Source organism: Crotalus tigris, unplaced genomic scaffold (assembly GCF_016545835.1).
Source record: "Crotalus tigris isolate CLP2741 ecotype Arizona unplaced genomic scaffold, ASM1654583v1 scf7180000024437.13266115, whole genome shotgun sequence".
In the NCBI taxonomy this organism is placed as follows: Eukaryota; Metazoa; Chordata; class Lepidosauria; order Squamata; family Viperidae; genus Crotalus; species Crotalus tigris.
This window is the reverse complement of record NW_024100606.1, coordinates 1,492,904-1,514,432: the sequence shown is the minus strand read 5'-3', so window position 1 is coordinate 1,514,432 and position 21,529 is coordinate 1,492,904. Positions and strand designations below refer to the sequence as shown.

The 21,529-nt window shown below is 39.1% G+C and overlaps 1 protein-coding gene and 1 long non-coding RNA gene across 2 annotated transcripts; both read left to right on the top strand.

Annotated features, from left to right (window-relative positions):
* Window positions 1-1,129: 1,129 nt before the first annotated feature.
* Window positions 1,130-6,611, top strand: LOC120302810. The gene is made up of 3 exons (XR_005555225.1): window positions 1,130-1,797; window positions 4,594-4,693; window positions 6,597-6,611. It is a non-coding gene; the product is annotated as an uncharacterized LOC120302810 (long non-coding RNA).
* A 10,515-nt stretch (window positions 6,612-17,126) lies between these two features.
* LOC120302682 (la-related protein 6-like) lies at window positions 17,127-21,069 on the top strand. Its single transcript, XM_039331486.1, has 3 exons — window positions 17,127-17,134; window positions 18,468-18,678; window positions 19,558-21,069. The coding sequence occupies exons 1-3, from the start codon at window positions 17,127-17,129 to the stop codon at window positions 20,638-20,640; spliced, it is 1,302 nt and encodes a 433-aa protein (XP_039187420.1). The 3' UTR covers window positions 20,641-21,069.
* Window positions 21,070-21,529: the final 460 nt, after the last annotated feature.

Here is a 21,529-nt window from a genome sequence, read left to right as displayed (position 1 = left end):
GTCTGAGGGAAGTCCTACTTTAGTCCTGCCCTGCTGCCCTTTGACCCATCCCCTTGCCCCCTCCTCCTGTCCTATCCTGGGGGTTTCCCATCCTATTGCTAAGAAAGCTTTGGGTACAAAGCCGGGTCTCCTCCCATGGAGAGGGAATGGGCCTTCTTCTGACTTTGCTCTTGTACCCATCATGAGCAACCTGGCTAAGGAGAGCAAGCACAGCAGCAGCAGCCTTGAGGAGGTGGTAATTGCAGCTGGGCGCCCCCTTGGGGAAGTGGGGCTGGGCTTGGTGCCGCGAGTGCTCGAGGGCCAGGCTGGGCATTTGACCTCTGCTGCCCAGGGCTCCGGGCAGTCCACACCACCATCAAGCCCCCCCCCGCATGGCCTGAGAGAATAGTGAGGCTCCTCCAGTGGACCATGCCTTGGCACTTGCCCTGGCCCCACCTCCTTCTGCCAGAGACCCTCAGATCTGTCCCACTCCTGCCCAGGCCACCACAGGCACCCTTGATGTGAATGATATAGATCTGGCCATGCTCACCCAGTAGGCCACACCCACTCCATCCATGCCCACCCAATAGGCCACACCCACCCAGCCCCCTGAGGGCAACCATAATGCTGATGCGGCCCTCAGTGAAATTGAGTTTGGCACCCCTGTTTTATACCGTACATTTTTAAAAGAATGTGAAGCATTCTCATAGGGATATTCTGAGAACAAATTATATTAGATATTGGGAAGCCCTTGAATTATAATTTTCAAATTAATGTCTCTTTAGAAGCATTCAGTCTGTCTTTCCAAGCCCTTAGTAATGGCAGGTATAATATATATGTCCTCTCCCTAGTACAATGATGGTGAACCTTTTAGAGACCGAGTGCCCAAACTGCAACCCAAAACCCACTTATGCATCATCGGATGCTGGGTGGGTGTGGCCCATTGGCTGGGTGTGGCCAATTGGGTCAGTGTGGCCCATTGGGTGAGCGTGGCTGCGGTGGTAACGGCAGACTGGGTGGGACTAAAAAGTTCAATCAATCAATTCCAACTTTGCAAGATCTTTTTTTTTCCCAAAATAAGTTGAAATTGACTGATTGAACCTGGGGTTTTTTTGCACACGGCAGCAGAGGCCTAAAGCGAAAAGGTTTTATAAAACCCAGCTGAAGGCTTAGGACTGGGACGATGGTGCGCGTGCCCACAGAGAGGGCTCTGAGTGCTGCCTCTGGCACCCGTATCATAGGTTCGCCACCAGTGCCCTAGTAGTTCCTAGAATACACATTTTAAGGTGTAAACAGTCTGTTTTAGTTTGACAAGATTTATGTCTGTAAGTGAGGAGCAGTAAGAATTATTATTGGGAAGGATCTCAACTTATCTTTCTTTCTTGGAGCTGACAGAGACTTATTCCATATCAAGACATTCTCAGTATACTAACTTTAGAGGGTTGTTGTGGGGAAAAATAGAAGAAAGTGCTATGTATGCTGCTATGTATGCTGCTAAATGAAAAATGTGGTTAAAAATTAAATGAAGACAGAAATAACTTCCATACCCAACAACACTTTGATTTAATGGATCTTTATGGGAGGAAATAATCCCTGATTGTCAATGAAATCCAATTCATATCAAGTTGCCTTTTTAAAAATGTTTGTAATGATGTGCAAATTATATGGAAATATTTCATTTCACCAAGGAAGCAGAAATCAGTTTCTTTGGATCTGTTTGATGACAAAATAGAAGATTGCTACTTGGAATATAAAAAAAAGTAAATGGATTAAGGAGCATGAATTAATGAATGGAACTAAGGAAAGAAAAAAAAACAGGTAAGTTGTATGTCTTTGGAATCAAGAGAATAAACTGGAATGGAGTCTACAGTGGACCTGGAGGATGGTGACCTAATCTTGTAAAGGGGAGTTGAAAATACATGCAGGGGACCATGGTTATAGCTTGTGGTCTTCTCCCTCATTCCCACCCATCCATTCATGCCATCTAACAGACTTAATTTTTCCCATGAACATTCACTCATAATGTTCTAATATTTCCCAAGTCTCATCTTTTTTTTATTTATCACAGTTCACTGGAGCGTAACATACCAATATCAGCATCTGGCAAATCCTACTTTTCATTTATATACTTAATAACTAAGATAATACAAATTCATTCTGATACAATACACATTTTTAGCTTTTCATCTACAATGGACTATATTTTGAGCTTTTCAGAGATATGAAGATGATTGATGAGCACTTGTTTAGAAAAATAACCATTTTAGGTAAATATTAAGCTTAATAATGTCTAGTTATGCAGAGTAAAAGAAATTACAAGTTCAAAACCATGATTGATTTGATGGTTTATGATGAAAGGTAGAGAATTAAGGAATAATACAAGAACCATGAGCAACTAGGAAGAAACACTTCTTTGATGGAGTTGAAAGTAGATTTTGGGGGAAAATGAATCTGGAAAGAAGTAGAAAAAAAGCAGTGAGGGAAATTTAAAAAGGATGAAATGAAAGACTAGATGAGGAAAATGTGCACAAGAAAATCTTGCTGCAAATAAGGATGAGAGCAAGTAATTATGTATATGGAAGAGTTGGTTAAGATTAAAAGATGGAAGAAAAGGCAGGATGCGTTGGATGGAAATTTCAAGAAACGTGAGAAATAGTTTGAACAAGGAGTCTCCAGTTAAGTGACAAAAAAAATGAAGTGGAGGAAACCAACATGAGGAAAAATGGGAGTATTTTAGAAATGATATGGGGTTGATACTAATACTATGTGTGAAAGTGAAACAAAAATTATAAATGACAATGCCCAAGGGAAAAAGAAACCACATGAAATAAATGATGTGAGAATGTTGAAAAGTAACAAAGCTACTTGTGTATATATAACTGCAGAAATGCTAAGAGATTATTTGCTTATGGAAGTGGCTGTACAGCATGCTTACTGTGTGTTCTGAAGAGTGCATCTATATCTAACAATTGGAAGATTTTGTTTCCCTACAACAAGATGAAGGGGATTCATTTATTAAAAGTGCTTGGAAGATATTTGGCAAAATTGTTCTGGGAAGGTACAAGAGGTAAATATTAGCAACATTTCAGAAGTACAGGACAGTTTGGAGTAGAGCACTTAGTGAATAAAACAAGAGGGGAGGGAATAAAACATGGATGTGTGATATCCCCCTGCGTAATACATTTCAGGGGTACAAATATGCAAATACTTTTATACACAAATAGTGTCATGCTGGTATAGGACTCAAATGATGTGCAGTAAACGTTAGATAAATTGTATAGTTCCCTAAGGAATATGAGTCTGTATATTAATATATTGAAGACCTAGTTATGTTTGGTAGGGAAATAGAGTGAATAATTGCAAATTATAAGTGGTTAAAATGAGAGAAATAAATGAATAGTTGCTAAAGATGGGGAAATAAATTTATTAATTAAATTGATATAACTATCCATCTTGCTACTGTGACTCTGGGCAGGGTACAAAGTAAAGAATCCAGAAAACAATGCAAAGTCAACCAAAGAATAACTATAAAAATCATTACAAACAATAAAACTATTAAAGCATTAATCAGTGAGAGAGCGCTATTCGTTTTCTTAAAAGTATGACCACTTAGTAAACTTTCCACTAACTTACTTGGATCCAAAGGGCAGATGACAAAGTCATGTCTTAAGACTCTTCTTGAAGCCTACTAAGGTCCAGGCCAATCTCACCTTAGGAGTTACAATGTTCCAAGCACTGTGGGAGAAAAGGTCTCCTTGATCCCATCAAATAACTTTCCCTCATGAATAGGTTGTCCAATCTACCCTTTCTGCTGGGTTTGATAGGATACTGTAGGTAGATATATGAGTAGTCCTCAACTTAGCAATTTTTCATTTAGTGATCAAAGTTCACTATGGGCGCTGAACAAAATGACTTATGACCATTTTTCGTACAACAACCATTGCAGCGTTCCCATGGTCACGTGATCAAAATTTGGAGGCTTAGCAACTGGAACATATTTATAAGATGGTTGCAGGGTCTCAGTGTCACTTGATCACCTTTTGCAACTTTCTGACAAGCAATGTCAATAGGGAAACCAGATTCACTTTACAACCATATTATTAACTTAACAACTGCAGTGATTCATTCACTTGGTGATAACCAAGTAAAGTTTGATTTTGCTTCCTCTTTCAGTAGCTTACTAGCTCCTAACATATCCAGAGACTGTAAAGCTCCCTTTTTATTTTATAAGCAAAGGTTGCCCTCTAGTGATGATAGATGTAAGTTTGCTCTCTAACTACTGTATGTAAATTCTGCTCCCCATATCAATAGAAATTTGATAAGAATGTTTGCTGGAGATTTTCTTTTAATTTTCACTATTTGATCTCTAGAATGGCATAAATAGAAACATAGAAAACTGATGACAGAAAAAGACCTACTGATTCCTTGAAAATTTTGTTTTCTTTATAATTTATTTATTGTGTCAAAGGTGCTTTTCAAAAGGCAATTGGACTTCCATGGGTTTTTTCCCCTTGAAAACATTTTGCTTCTCATCCAAGTAGCTTCTTCAGTTCTTATTTATTTATTATCTTTAATTATTTTTATTTTTTTTTTAAAATTTTTGTCTTATGTTAGGCATGTGTTTATCCCAAGCGTGTTTGAACTCAGTTACTGATGACTGGTCCACTGCCTCCACTGGAAGTTGCTTCCAAGTTTCCACTCTTCATTCTGTGAAGTAATACTTTCTAATATTACTTTTGAATTTCCCTCCTATCTGTTTAAGATTATGTCCCTGTGTTTTTGATTTTTGCTTAATATTGAAAATACTTCCTTCTAATCTAGAATTTATTCACATCCTTAATATATTTAAAAGTTTCAATCATGTCTCTCCCCACCAACCCCATTTTCCCTTCTGTTCTCCAGGCTGTACATATTCAGTTTCTCCAATATTTCCTGATATGTCCCTCAGACCTTGCACCATTATTGTTGCCCTTCTCTGGACTCAATCTTATCAATGTCTTTTTTTAAAATGAGATCTCTAGAACTAGACATAGTGTTCCATATAGGGTTTGACTAAAGCCCTTATAACAAAATTGGACCTCCTATTTCCTAATGGTAATCCCTCTAGTGATGTACCCCAGAATTTTGTTTTTGTCTTCATGGGTGCCTAGCCCCATTGTTTATTCAGTTTACAGTCATCTGCTATGAACTCACCTAAATCTTTTTCTTCTGCAATTCTGTCTAATACTGTACCTCAATACCATACCTTACTAGCATCGTTGTTATGGGGGAGCTGAAACTATTTTAGTGACTAACAGGAAAAGCTCTCAATATATTCCACAATAGGAGAAAAAAAATTATATATAGTATTGGAAGAAAACAGACACTTCTTCTCTCATTCTGAATAGAATGTAGTATTCAGAATTTTGCCTTTCTTAACAAAACATTTGAATAAACCAGCAAATATATAGGAACTGGCTTCATTTTAAATGCATTGCTGGGGAAAGCAATAATTGGAAGACAGATATGCTGTCAATAAAAATAATGTGCATTCTGGGGTCCCCCAAAATCTAAAATTGTGATCTTGAAATGCCAGATGTTATAGGAAGATGGCTTCAGGAGGGCTTTGATGCATAACATGCTTTTTCTACTAATTCAACTGTATAATAATACTAAAATTGCTTTGTTGGGCCAAGTAAAGAGGGTTTTGGGGGTCCAATTGTCTGCTGATTTTTGTAGTCAAATGGATGTCTCTACTGAAAAGTCCATCATGGAAATGGTTGGAATCCCAATCCTTTAATTCCCAAGAGACCAACTGTCTCTATATATGGAGATTCTGTCTGAGCATTAGTCATGAAAATTATTTATAAGCCTTCTATGAATTTGACAGATAGTTAAGAATACATTATTTTGTTGATATTACTAAATGATCCAGCAGAGGGCAGAAAAACGCTAGCAAAAAGACCAAAGTAACATCAAACCTTGTTTAATGTGAAAATACACCATTATACTTCCTCAGTGCTACAAATCAAACGTTTAGTTTAGGAAACAATGAAAATTAAAGGATATGCTTCGAAGAGCCTCTTTCTATAATGTGTCAATCAGACCATGAGGAAAATATTTAAAATGGGGAATAAAACTTCCCAATAATTAAATTTTCCTAAAAGCAAAGTATATCCATTGTTTACACAAAGTCTGCTCAACTGGAAGTTAGACAGTCACTTGTCTGAGATGGTATAGGTTCTCCTGCTTGAGTAGGGGGCTGGACTAGAAGACCTCTAAGGTCCCTTCCAGCTTCTATTCTATTCTATTCTATTCTATTCTATTCTATTCTATTCTATTCTATTCTATTCATTCAGTTCACATGATGAAATTGATTGATTGATTGATTGATTGATTATGCACCATCCAGTTGTTATTCATTGTCATTGAGAATTTCTCTATGACAATCTGACCCTAACTTGGTCTTTCTGGTCTTCCAATGGTGCATTAATTGCCATTGTAAGTGAATCCATCTGTGTTGCTCATCATCTTTTACATTTCCCAGCATTAGAGTTTCTCCAGAGAGCTAGGTTTTTGCATAATGTACCTCTTCCCAAATTAATGCAAATGTTGTCATTTGGGTTTTCATGTTTCAGAATCTTCAAGCAACTAAAAAAGAATATAAGATATTGACATAACATATTGAAATACTAGAAAACTGCTGTCTTTCGGATCTATCACTAACAGCAGTAAAGGAACAAGCAATCAAGAAATATTCTGCAAGCTAGCACTGGGTATGGTAGTAATAAAAGCCTCTGAAAAATATTCAGGTGTCGTGTGTCTATGCTTGCACAGATGGAACTGTGCACACAATATTTTCCCCATGATGTTCAATACAAATAGCAGTTGGATTTTGAAAGTACAATAGAAAGAGTATTGATACTTTTGAATTTTGGTGATAGATAAAACTCCTGAGAATATCATAAGTAGCCCCCCAACACCCCACCAACACAAATAAATATATCACTAAAAAAAATCAGTTCAGAGTTTTTATTTGAGACACAAATGATTAGGCCCAAATTATCATATTTTGAACAAATGATGTGAAATCTCAGCTCCATGGAGAAGCCTATAATGCTGGGAAGGATAGAAGGAAAGAAGAAGAGGACAACCAATAACAGGATGGATGGACTCAATTACAGTGGTGACAGGTAACAGATTAGTTACAGATCAGAAAATGTATCTGTATGATCACAAAGAGTCAACACTGATGTGATGGCATATACAAAAAGCAAAATTCAGTATAAATGAGTTTAGAGTATAAAAATGGATGGAAGACTTTGTCTGGCTTTTCTAAAAAGTCAAAAAGTGTACGAATAGCTCAGAATGAAAACTAGATTCTGAAACTTTTTTCTTGCTTTCCAGAGATCAATGTAAGAACTTTAAATATCTGAACCTATTATGATTCCTGTACTATTTTTGCAAATCTTTTTGCATTCACTTTATGCACTGTTGGCCATTAAAATAATACTATGTGTATATTTCATATTGAGAAGCTTTTACAATACAGTAGTTTCAGTTACAAATTCCAATCCAAGGAAAGGTATTCACTAAGGTCAGGTAGTAACTGTTTAAAATTGTCTGTGCCCTGAAGTAATTTTGTTTAGCCTTTCAGACAGATGATGTTGGAGATGATAGATATTTCTTGAGAGGTCATTTGGGTACACTTTCAATGGTATAATGCACCAACTGATTTTCATGAATCCTTAAGAAAGAATGCATGGACTGCATGTATAGAAAGTCTATCTGTCTTCGGTGTAAAAAGTTGGCAAAGTGCTGCATTTCTAAGAGATTTGGAGCTCACTCTGCTACATTGGCTGGATTACTACCTCAAATTGCTCAAGGCCTGCTTTTTACTATTCCAGGTTTTCAAGAAATAACATGCCTTGTGGAAGCTGTTGTGATTCAGATATCTGCTTTTGGTCTCAAATAGAGATGTATTGCTAATGATCAAATAGTGAACATTAGTAGGCTGGGTTTGGCCCACAGGCAACCAGTTGATAAAAAATCATGTAGAGAGTTTGGATGAATATGAAAAGGCCATTAAAACTGAAGCTTAGCCAGCAATGTGAGAAAATGCGTGGATGGTTGTTAATTAAACCTTTTGTTTTGCAAAAATGCCAAAGCAGCTGGGAGTTGGCTAAAATGCAGACTCCAGCCTGAAGGGATAGCCTACATTTCGACTACCCTTTCGTCAAACTGTAATTAGGAAAGTCCAAGGTGGGATGGAGAAGCACATCCATTTACCCACCCACTCAGCCTGCGTTTCTGTTGAAAATGAAACTCTCTCTTTTCAGCACCTGGACAGCTCCAATTTGTCTGCAAATGCCTAAAAGAAGCAAGTTCTATATGTACGAATATATATATATATATATATATATATATATATATATATATATATATATATATATATTTGAGACAAGACTCGGGGAAGGCTTTCTTTTTTGGGGACCAATTTATGTATCCATTATTATTGAAGAGATCTTGGAAAATCACAGTTGAAAGCTATTGTGCTTTCTTTACAATTTTATAACCTATGGTTGGGTTCAATTCAATTCTGTAACAGGGAGGTATCATCAGCCCACCAACTTAAGATTGTCCCCTAAATCAGAGTGGATATATATAGAGGGTATATAGGATAATATTGCAGAAGAGAGGAAAGATCTGTACTAAAGCAGGAAAGAGATAAATGGGGCTTAAGCTCATATAAAGAGTTTTATATAAACAATTCCACTCCCATTTTTTAAGATAAAAAGGGGAAAGCACATTCATACTTGCAAGATTATATTTATTACAGCCATTCTAATACTAATAGAATAGTTTTAAGCCTATGTAGTATCTGATTGTTGGTCTGCTCTACCTTATAGGGATACCTTAAGCCAGACATGTCAAACACAAGGCCCGGGGGCCGGATGCGGCCCACAAAGTGGTTTCATGTGGCCCACGAAGCCATTCTGGAAACAGTGAGGGAATGGCCCCCTCTGCCTTGGCCCTGGCCCAGGCCAGCCGAGAGCCAATGTACAATTTTGTGGTGGCCATCTATGCTGAAACGCATTCAATCTTAGCTCCACAAGGTTGTCTGCAAACAGCGAGGAACCAGCCATGTCAGCCCCACCCCCTGGGTGCATGCTGGGAGGTGTCACCCTTTATGAGGAATGAAGAAATGCACCATCGCCTGGAAGTGGCCAGCAAATGGCCCTTGCCTACTCCACATATCCGGTGTTTCGGCAGGCAGTGGGGCGCTCTCCTCACAGCGCCGAGAGGCTGAGCCAGGCGGTGTGAATCCCAAAAGAAGTGCAATGCCGCCCAGCCCCCAACCTGTGCAGTTTCGGCAAGCAACCAGGCAACGTAAATCTGATAAGAAGTGCAATGCTACCTAGACCCCAGCATGTACAGTTTCAGCAGGCAGCAAGGTGCAAAACTGATGAGTTTTGCACCACTGGGCTCAACCTCTCAGCACTGTGAGGAGAGCTGCCTGCCGAAACCAGGCAGGCTGGGGGTTGGGTGGCATCGTGCTTCTTTTTGGATTTGCGCCACCCAGCTCAGCCTCTTGACGCTGTGAGGAGAGCGCCCCACTGCCTACCGAGACCAGGCAGGCTGGGAGCTGGGTGGCATTGCGCAGGTAACGTTGACTCATGGCATTCCCTCCCACAGAGTCCACTAAGCCAGATATGTGAAGTAGGTGAGGGCCATGTGCTGGCCACTTCCAGGCAATGGTGCATTTCTTCATTCCTCATGAAGAGTGATACCTCTCCAGCTGCGTTTCTTGCCTGTTTCTCTCCCTCCCTCATCTAAAATATTTTCCCACCACTCTGTACTTAGGAAGAAAAGGAAGGAAGGAAAGAAGGAGAGGGAGGGTCTGAGGGAAGTCCTGCCTTAGTCCTGTCCTGCTGCCCTTTCACTATCCCCTTGCCCCCTCCTCCTGGCCTATCCTCCCACCCTATTGCTAAGGAAGTTTTGGATACAAAGCTGGGTCTCCTCCCATGGAGAGGGAGTGGGCCTCCCTCTGACTTTGCCCTCATACCCATCATGAGCAACCTGGCAAGTACAGCAGCAGCAGTCTTGATGAGGTGGTAAGTGCAGCTGGGCGCCACCTTGGGGAAGTGGGGCTGGGCTTGGTGCCGTGGGTGCTCGAGGGCCAGGCTGGGCATTTGACCTCTGCTGCCCAGGGCTCTGAGTAGCCCGCACCACCATCCAGCCCCCCCCCCACATGGCCTGAGAAGAACAGTGAGGCTTCTCCAGTGGACCATGCCTTGGTAGGTGCCCTGGTCCTATCACCTTCTACCAGAGATGCTCAAATCTGTCCCACTCCTTGCCCCCAAAGGCCCCCACAGGCCCCCTTGACGTGAATCATGTAGAGCTGGCCACGCCCACCCAGTAGGCCACACCCACTCCATCCACACTCACCTAGTAGGCCTCACCCACCTGGCCCCCCAAGGGCAACCGCAATGCTGATGCGGCCCTCAATGAAATTGAGTTTGAACCCCTGCCTTAAGCCATCCTTGAATGAATGATCTGACTACAGTTGTTTTATCAACTACCAAGGAAGGCTTTGCATGAATAAAATATGTTCCAGTGTAAAATAATCAATGATCCTATGTATGGAAAGAATCATTAGACTTATAATCTCAACACAACATGGAATATGGATTCTCAAATCTCCAGATTACTCGGCATTTCTATTCCTTTCCCCCCATGTATTCCATTCCTGGGCTTTGTAGTTTTTCTTCTGTGGCCAGCAACACAAAAGTTTCCATCAATACCATTCCTCCAACTCCTTTCCCAGATCTCTGTTACCATCCTCAGGTGCTCTTTTATTAAGTCATTATTGTTTTCCAATCTGCAGTCCTCCAGATGCCTTGGACTAGAATCTTGTTATATTACAGGATCTTGGCCAATCATTAAATGAAATTTATTAAAGAACCAACAGATTTTATCCTATAATAAAAAGGTTGTAGACCAAGATAATGAAGGGGGAAAGACTATAGTGCAGCATTTCATTATCTGATGCCATCCAAGTATGTTGGATTACAGCTTCCATCATTCTCCATACTAATTTGCCAATGATTAAATGAGACCGATTTCTGAAGATTTTAGCTTATTCTTTCTCCCCATTCTCTTGGATTTGAAGAAACATCTTGCAGGCATTTGCCAAGTACTTGGCTGATATTTCATCTGGTATTCCCCTCCCCCCCACAAATTGCTTAGAAACTTTTTAAAACCTAAGCAATGTCAACTGCATGTCTTAGGCTGGCTCATTAGTTGGCTTTTGCAGGCCCAGGGTACCCCACCCCTGCTGCTAGCATCTATCTCCAGGGTGCCCCACCCCTGTTGCTAGCATCTATCTGCCCTGATGCTCCTCAAGATTTTTTGAGGGCTGAGCTGTCTTAAACAATGGATTTACAGATACAAAAGTAATGCTACCTGTCTTTTGATTAGTGGCTTGTAGTAGCTGAAAGACAACTTAGAAGAACTATAAGAATCTATGACAAGCAGGCTTCTCCCTTGTTAGTTAGCTCAAGGGTCTCACACAGTAATTCACATAATCTGATTTGCCCATATGAGGAAACAGCTGGAGACCACTTAATTTTTATAATGCAAAGTATTAGGCCATAGAGACTATGGCCTCAGGTAGCGATCCCAGATTTTGAGCAGAAATTTCAATTAGGCAATTTGGAGGGAGAGATTCTGCCCCCTTGAAAAGGACTCTCAGAATGACTTCCTCTTTCCCAACTTCTGTCCTATGGGCCAAAAGACAAGTTATAAAATATAGAGATAAATATAAATAAATTATTTAGCAGACAAGAGAAAGGAAAAGTATCAAAATGCTGGGCTGGGCCTTTAAGGATTGCTGCTCCTCAACTTTGACTGAAGAAGGAAAAACCATTTGAAAGACTTAGAAGGATATAAAGTGTGTCATTTGTGGCTTGGATGCAGGGCAAGGATCTTGCATCCAGTGACCTACCTGGGCTTTTACTCATCTTTTACCTAATTGTTTGGACACATTATTTATTAAATGTGTATGCTGCCCATTTCACTTTCAAGTGACTCTGAGTTTGTACCAGTATTGTACCATCCTGTTCTTCCTCACTGGTCCTGATCTTATTGACAGCACATATTGTTGAATTTGCTACCTCCCAAGCTGTTTAAAGAAGAAAATAGCAGGATATAAATCTTAAGATGCATTTGGACAACACAATGAAGTACAAAGCAGCCAACTACATTTTAACCTGGCATCTAAGTTATGGGCACAAAGAAGCCCACAGTTACATCTCTATCATCATGTAGTGGACAGGTGCTATTTTGCAGCCTAAATAGCCTAAGCTTGTAGCCTAAGTGTCATCAAGCTTCTACAGGACTTCATTCCATAAAAGTATAGAAGACAACAAGAGTCTGGCTTTCAGCAACCTATGTAATTTGCAATGTTATTTATTTTGCTGGCTATTTTCTTTCTATGCTTCTTGGGAACAGAAGTTATATTTCTGTTAACAATACTAGGCAAAGTAGAAGTCCCATTGCTACAGGAGTATACTGCAGAAAGTAAAAAAAAAAAATCACAGTCACAAAAACTTAGCATGTACCTTTTATTTACTCAGTGGACTCATTTACTACCTTTAACACTTATTCTCCCACCAGTCTGGCAGTTTCTAAGCATTGTTTGAGAACCAGTTTGAAGTGATGGTTAAGGCATCAGGTTAGAAATTGGGAGACTGTGACTTCTAGTGCCACCTTAGGCATAAAGCCATGGGATGACCTAGGATCAGTCACTTTCTCCCAACTCTAGGTAGAAGCAATGACCAACTACTTCTCATAAAACTTTGCCAAGAAAACTGCAGAGATGTGTTCAGGCAATATCTGAAGACTGGACACAACTGAATGTGGAAAAAATAAAAGCAATTGGTTAAGTATGATTGGGGTTGCATTCTACCATATTTTGAGAATACCAGCTTAGAAAAGTTGGCATTATTAAATTTATATATTATATTCATTACATTTCTAGTAGATTCATTGTGGATATTCTGTTTTCCTATGAGAATTGCCATGGCTAAATCAGGGCACAAACCTACTTAGCTAGTTATACTAAAATTTAGTACAGATTTTCTAAAAGTTGTAAAAAAACCAGGTGGTAATTCATACCCTAAATTTGTGAATCTGAATTTGCATTTCATTTTCATCAGCCCAATTTAGCTCTCTGTTGTTTCGAATTTAAATATAATCTTCTCATGAAGTCAGTGGGGTTTCTTTCATAGTTAATTATTCTTATAGAAAACCCATTGGTCAAGTTAAAACATTGTCTTAATGTGGTTCAGTTTGAGCTTAGCAACTTGTCTGAATCCAGACACAGTGAAGTAATGTATGAATCAGACTACTATGGTTTGTTTAGCAAAACATAAAACAAACCATAGTTCTCACTGAGTGAGAATCCAACCACTGAAATCAGTTGGAGTTAACTTAGTCACAATTGATGTAAGTTCCAGGCACTTTATTTGGCCAAATGGGGGTTCAGCTTGGAGCACAGCTTCCATGCTGCGCAGTATGAAAGGCAATTTGGACAGGTGGAATATAAATTTTTTGAAATAAATAAGGAAAAAAATATGCAAATTCAGATATATTCATCACCTACCGATCCCCGTAAAATATTCAGTATGTCCAGCAAAAACAAAAACACCAGCTTATGTCTGTCCTTATAATAATTATTCTGGGGCTTTTTTTCTTGTTTGGGAGAGGGGGTGGGGTGAGGGGAGTGGGTTCAGTTTTGCACCTAGGTTATTTTTTAATCTTGTATCCTTAATGAAAAAACAGCATTTCAGAATCAACAGATGGAGCTGACAGAAGGAAGACTGTATCTTTTTCTGGGTGCACAAACACACACACACTGACACACACACACACATACACACACATACACATACACACATTTGCAAGAGACAACAACACAGACCAAGTTTGAGACCACAATAACTCCAGTAACAGTATCTATGGTAACATAAGCTCCCATATAACTCCAACGAGTCACAGTTAATGAAAACCTTTGAAATGGTAGCTGTTTAATTCTTTCTTTCTTTTAATTTTAGAGTTCTCTAAAAAAAATCATTGGCATTTAAATAATGTACGAAAAAAGCTATAATTGTATCTGCCAAAGCCCAAATTCCTACAGGAACCTCAAAGGCAATTATAGCTGAAAAGATAAATTTAAGAAGGAGAAAAAGAGGAACCACAACTTACTAAAGGAGAGCAGAAGCAATGCTCCCGTCCTGACTCTTTTTGAGCCCCCAGGAGTCCCCTGTAGAAACAACACGGTTTCATAAGCCCCAATGTAGGGTTTCTGGGTGTGCAGGGGGAGGGCTGTGATGGCAAAAACATGACTTCCTAAGTCCTCGGGGGTGGGGGTGGGGCTACAATCAGGCAAGAACAGAATGAATGCTTTTGATTCTCCCACTTTTCAATGTTTTTCCTCTCTTTTTAGAATTGTACTAATTCCTTATATATTAAAAAAAGTTCCACAAGTATCAACACCAGAGATCATGACTAATACTGTGATGGCATAGTTTCTCTCCTTGATCAGAGCCAATAGTGTGGGTAGGGTTATGCATTAGATTCAATGAGTTCCTCACATGTGCTCCCAAAATGCCTTTACAAGTAGTCTTCAATCTAAAACCATTCACTTAACAACCATTCAAAGTTACAATAGCACTGAGAAAAGTGACTTATGACCAGTCCTCACACTTACAACCTGCTGCAGCATTCCCATTTTATGTGCTCAAAATTTGGGTGCTTGGCAATTGGCATGTATTTATTATGTTTGCAACATGTTGGTGTTATTCCCCTCTTACTATGATTGGAGCAGTATCCAATCCTACAAGTGGAGACCTCAGGGTGATTTACTTCTCTATCTGCCGACTGTGGTAGACAAAGAAAGTCTGGAATCATCTCTCAGTTTCATGGGGAGAAGGAAAGCACAATATGGCTGCTTTTAGCCATCAGCCTAGCCATACTATGGTTTGTTTGATTTTGGCTTGTGACATGCAATGTTCAATTGCTCCATGTTGCTTGAGCCCATGGTGGTCATAGAGTGGCATGCCAATGATCTCTTAAAAGTCTCTGACTGTGGGCAGATACCAGATTTTACACAAACACTACTGAATACTAGATTTAGGTAGCATAGTGGGGTGATTTGTGTACTGTCCATTTTTGGGACTATGCAATCTGCAGATTGTCTACCCCCGGGAGTGTGATGTGATAATCCAATCAGGAGGGGGGGGGGAGAGGCAAGAGAAAGGAGGGGTGGTTATGCTTTCACACCAAACACAAGTTCTATGGCTGCATGGCATGCTTACCAGTGGCTAACTGAACCATATTTTACTAATAAACCCAATTTTTATCTAGGCTCAGAAGCTCAGCAGAATCTTATAGAAGGTAAACCACTGTTTTAACACTTCCAAGTTTAGTGTATGGCTGTGTCCCTGCAATTGAGGTTGACTTCTAGAACATTTTAGTTTTTTAACCTCATGGTAGTTTTACTTTGACGATTCAGATTAGTCTACTTTCAAAGTACTTCACAATGATCTATGTATGACCTTCAAAAATCTTTTATTCTGATAAGTTATTCCAAACACAAACACTGGACTTTTATCATATGATCACTTGAACTGCAGACTTAATGCAGTCAACTTGGTAGCTTCACCTAATGCTAACTCCTATTCACAGACAAAAAAGGATATATGGGAGAGAGTTTAATGTGCGATCTCTTTCAACATAGCTGTCTAATTGCAAGCAAAGCTAAATCAACAAATCAATTTGTCTAATCATGTATCTTGGGGCAGAAAGAGTTAGGAATCCATTCTCTGTTTAAAGAAAAACAAGGTTAATCCAGTTTCTAAAGGTATTGTGTTTTCCCATCAACCTAAACAGGATGCATAATCAAGGTTGTTGAATAAATAATACTGGTTGAATGCCCAGAACACATTAAGATTAGTACTATATTGAAGAAGCCCAAAAGTTATGGCTAGGTTCATGAAACATACTGAATACATCCATGACGTGTAAACCAAAACAAGACTAGACACAGTGTTTTGGTATAATGTTTAGTGAATTCAGGATATATTTTTTTAAAATTGCTGTGACTAAGCCTCAATCAACTACAGTTTATTAGTTTGGTTGATGCCGCTCATTCTATATTTCTTGATGGAACTCTTTACCCTTAAGATGGAAATTGGCTTCAGCTGTAGGCTTTAGCTGGTTGCCTTAATATTCAAATGGGAGCAGCTGATGGTCCCTTTCTGAAAACTTCTCTTAAGAACTCTTTCAACAGGTTAGCATTTTCTCAGTCTTCAGATTTTTTTCAAGATGACTTTTGTAAAAGGACAACAAACACTATCTGGAGTGAGTAGTTGAAGAGCATTTTTCAAATCCAGGTGAACTAGTGGAATAGTTACAACCTTTGTAGCTACAACAGTGAGTCAGGTGGTATGGGTAGTTGGAAAGTAGTATACTTCAAATAATCTTCTAAAATGTATTTCTTGATAGATTAAAAGATGTTCATTATTTCTATTTTTCCTGTGCCCCCTGCAGGGCAGAGGAATATTATGAAAAAAGACCAATTGTGATTCTGCTCCAACCTAGATTGGGGAAACAAGTAGAAGTCTGAAGCTGCAAGGGAACCTTGAATTAATAATTTGTCTCTGTACCTGGGGGCAAAATAATAGAAATGCAACTTCTAAACATTTAGAATTTTGCTGCAACAATTTCTTAATTAGAAGTTACTTTGATTGATGCTTGTTTATTTGTAGTTTTCTTCTGAGTCTTCTTAAGAGGATGTTTTAATAAGAGTTCCTTTTGAGCTTCCTTGGATGTCTGTGGCTGGATTCATTCATTATGTCAAACCATAATGTGCTTTATTTGAACTGGATCAGTTTGCAACAAATAGTAATAAAAGAAATGCTGTCTTTCTACAGGGCTTCTCTTGTGTTACCTTCACAGACGAAGCAGTGTATCATACAATGGCTTTCAGGTGTGATTCCCAGCTGAAATATTTTTTTCCATTTCCAATCCAGTCCCCCAGATATTGTCCCCTCCCTTCCTTTTCTCAAGCTGCAAGGAGCTCCTTTATGCAACGAAAGGAAATAATGGCTAGGTGAGAAACACTTTCCACTTATATCTATGGGTAAAATTAACTAAATGGTGAGTGATAAAAACATTATTTTACGAAAAGACAATGAGAGCAGATTAGCTTATCTGGTGGTGAAATATCTTCCATGCGTCAAGGGAAACATTCCAAATTGAGAAAACCAACCTTTCATTTCAACCTTCCCTGGCATTCTTCAAAAGTTTTGGGAGCACAGATCCCAAAATTCCTAATCAGTAGTCAGCAGATATACACTGCTCTCTTGGATTTTGGCTGAGTTTGTGTGTAACATAAGCCATATATCATGGTTTATAAACTCATTGTGGTTTATAAATCATGATTTATGGCTTATGTTAATACAATCAATTATGGTTTAACCATTGCTAAGCAAATAATAATTTAGCATGACATCTGGACCCAGTCCTATTATATCCATCACTAATCCTGGATAGCCTTCATTCCATCACTGAAGAAGTTTTAATTAAGTAGTTTTTTATGTAGCCTCAATATGACAACAACACAGCAATCCAGGTTCTCCTGGCCAGAGTTCTCTAAACTTAAAACCTTAAAAAAAGATTGTTTTTACACTGTAGTTTTATTTGCTTATTACATCAATCTGAGTCACTTCTGTGAAATTAATGCCTGTATAAATTTGCTTAATAATATAAATCATAACTAGTTGAATTCCATTGCAGAGAAAGTGCTGCAGCCATAATTCATCTTAAATATCACTTGAATGATATTAGATGAAGATGAATTAAGAATATCATCTTAAAGTGCAATGGCTTTTCAGGAGGCATTGTTTTAAACCTCCCAGAGTCAGATGAGATGGCAATGTAAAAGCTGAATTAATGGTTTTTTTTTTTTCATAAGAAATAGAGCATTTACATTTGCTGGAATGTCTAAGTATTCAGGTTTATGTGTGTGCATGAAGAATTTAGTGTCTGCAGATGGCATAAGATTGTATCCCTTCCTCAGTCCTTTAAACTGATTTTAGCCCTAGTTTGCAAATATTGTGTGGTCAATTCCGTATATTGTCAACCAATAGAATATTACATTCTTTTAATGGTCTTTCAAAAACTGCCCCATTTCTGTACCAGATTCAGAGGAAGAACACAGTCTGCTAAGTTTGCAAGCCACAATCACTGCATTCATACAACAGTAAAGCCAGTCAGATCAAATTATAGCATGCTCTCATGTGTTAACTTACAATACCGTACAACAGGAGCAAATAGCAGAAATGCAATAAAATTATATCCACATTTGTTCTAAGTTCCTGTATTTTTAAGACACTGGCTTTAATTTTTTGTATGTCTTGGTCTTTTTCCTTATCCCTGAGAAGGACTCCGAACAACTTGAATGACCTCAGCTCAAGCACCTCTGAGAGCAGCGGTTTCACTATTCCAGATCCATTCCTTGTCAAAAGAATCGTGTCGCAAGTGGAATTCTACTTTTCGGATGACAACTTGTCCAGAGATGTATTCCTCCTGAGGCATATGCAAAGGAACAAGATGGGATTTGTGAGCATTAAACTTCTGACAACTTTCAAAAAGGTGGGTATTTTTTTTAATGCTTGACTGTAAAGAGAGATGTTAGGCGTGTGCTTGGATCCAAGGATATGGACATCTTTGCTTTCAGACCATGGTTTCCCAATCTGATGCCCTTCTATATCTGGTCGCAATAACAACTTTTGAATGGTCTATCCATAGAAGCAGACCTTATTACTGACATTATTGATATTATGACTACTATTTTTTAATTCCATTCCTTTAAGCTGGTTTATCCAGTGCTTTTTTTGTAAAAAAAAAAAAAAAAGGTGCTGGAACTCACATACATCATACAACCTGCCTTGCCTACCCTACAAGGTTCCATCCAAAAAGGGTGCCGGAACTCCGTTCTGGGCGTTCTATGAGAAAAAAAGCACTGGGTTTATCTAATCAAGGCTTAAATGAGATGTGTTGTTACTTCTAACCATTTTTGAATTTTCTCTGACACCAGGACTGAAAAGATGATGTTTTATAGATTTGTTTATAGATAAGAGATGGTATATGGGATGAAGATATGTTTGCCGTCTTAGAGAGAGGAAAGAGTCTCTAAATTTTTTATATTTGTGATAAATATAAAAGGTCACTTTTGGAGGTCGCTTCTTTATTTGTTTTCTCTTTTTTATAATGTTCTTTTCTTTTTCTTCCTCTTTTCCCTTTTCTCTTGCACTTTTTATCCATTTCCATACTTTTTTTGCTAAATTTGAATTAGATTTTATTATTATAATTTTAATAAAATTTGGGAATTAGGGAGGTTTGAACTACTTCTGAATATTATCTGTATGTTCTGAATTTAAAATATGTTTTATCTCTTGTCAAGAAAGCTTGCATATCTTTATCAAGGTAATCTTACTACTAATGTTTCTCTTTTTTTAAAAAAATAACTAGATGAAATGTTTAACTCGGAACTGGCGAGTGACCCTTTATGCTCTGCAATTCTCGAAGTTGCTGGAACTCAATGAAGATGGGACCAAGGTGAGGAGGAAGGACCCTGTCCCAGAATCTTTGGTGAACATCCCTCTAAACAAGACGCTCCTTGCCTGGAACGTCCTTTCATGTGAACAATCCGCTTCTTCTTCACTCCTGCTTCAAGAAACCTTTCTGGATACAATCACAAAGCTGTTTGGGCCTTTTGGTGACATTGCCTGCATACGCATCTTCAGACCGGGCAAAAAACTGCCCTCAGTGGTGGCGAAATCTACCTCTCCCTATCCTGAGCTTCTGTCCAGATGGTGTGCATTGGTGGAATATGAAAGGCTGAAGAGTGCCCAAAAGGCTTTTGGAGGGCTTAGCCACAAGCAGTTCTCTTCTCCTGGGCAAAGCATCAAAGTAATCAATCTCTCTACTCTCAAAAAGACGAACATGGTCAGTCAGGAAGATAGTGAGAAGATTGAAGAAGTGCCAAAGCCTTTTAGAAAATGGTCCAACAAATTGTCAGAAGGCCTTCAACATATCCTTGAAGACTCCTCTCCCTGCAGTTCTTCTACAGAACCAGATAGTATTCGAGTTTCTACTCCTATCATTCCTCGGAATTTCTTCTCTGCTCCAGTCATGTCTACAACTAAGCCCTGCAACTCATCAGGTCAGGCCTTCAAACCAAATTCCTCCAGCATATCACATGCAGGCTCTCTTCAACTACGCAAACCATTGGCATGGCAGCTATGCCCCTCACCTGTTTCTGCACTGAAGTCAGGCACATCAGAATTGCAGAAACCATCCAACTCCTGCTGGGGCAACAGAGTAGGTCCAGAAACCTTGGAGACACCAAAGAGGCATGGACCACTCTACAGTCGACCACTCATACAGAAACCAGAGTCCTTGGGTTCACGACCTAGTTCCACAATCTTCTGTAAACCAGTAGGTGTCTGTCCCACAGTGATCCGCCTACCTCGAGGGCCTGATGGAACCAGGGGTTTCCACAATACGAGAGGGAGAGGGAGAGGGAGAGGGAGAGCTCTCTTAAAACACTAAATTTTGTGATTTCTTGGCAGGGGGAATAATCTTTATGTATGGTGTTTGGGCACATACAACATTTTTTTGGAATGAATTCAATTCCAAGGAATCCAGAAGTCCAAGCAATAAGAAGGCTCTGGAGAAAAAGAGAGTGATAGCCTGCTCAGTGTAAAAGTGCCTTGTATGAGTTGGCAGATACTTTTCAATTCTCTGTTTTGATTTCCTCCTCTAGTCTTTCTTTCTGTCCTTTCCTCATAACCTCCAAAGATATTTCCAACTTACACTGTTTGCAATATTTGCTTTTCCAACCCCAATTGCAAGATTTGGTGTATCTCTTGTTTTTCCCTTCTCACTACTTTTTTTTCCTTTTTTTTTTTGACCCTTTGCGTTAATGTTGTATTATCAATGGATAAGATGTCTAAATGATTGACAGTTACAATTGTGATTTAAGTTGTGCATTAATTAGACTTTGAGCAATTGCTTTGTAGTGATGTGAGAAACCTACTACGAAGTATGTGCTGTTTAAGAGCAGGCAATAAAAACTGATACTTCAAAGACGCCTCTCTCACTTTTTTTTTGCTGCTTCTGTCTTTTCTGCATAAAGTCTTGGACAAGGACAAAAAAACCAAGAGCAGCTGGGGTTACACATTGTCTCCTTGCTTCTTGGCCTACAATCTGGTCAAGTAAAGGCAGCCTAGGCACTTGTGACTGGACAACTTAACCCAGTGATGGTGAACCCACCGGGCTAGGCATATCAACAATTCAGAAAATGCCTGACTTGGCTGTGCTGCCCCCTCCCCCTCCCCCCCCTCATACAAGCACTCACAATTTGTTCTTTTATTTTTAAAAAAGTTCAATCAAATTGGGTGTGATTCCCCAGGAATCTGCCATATGCTGCTTGCCTTCA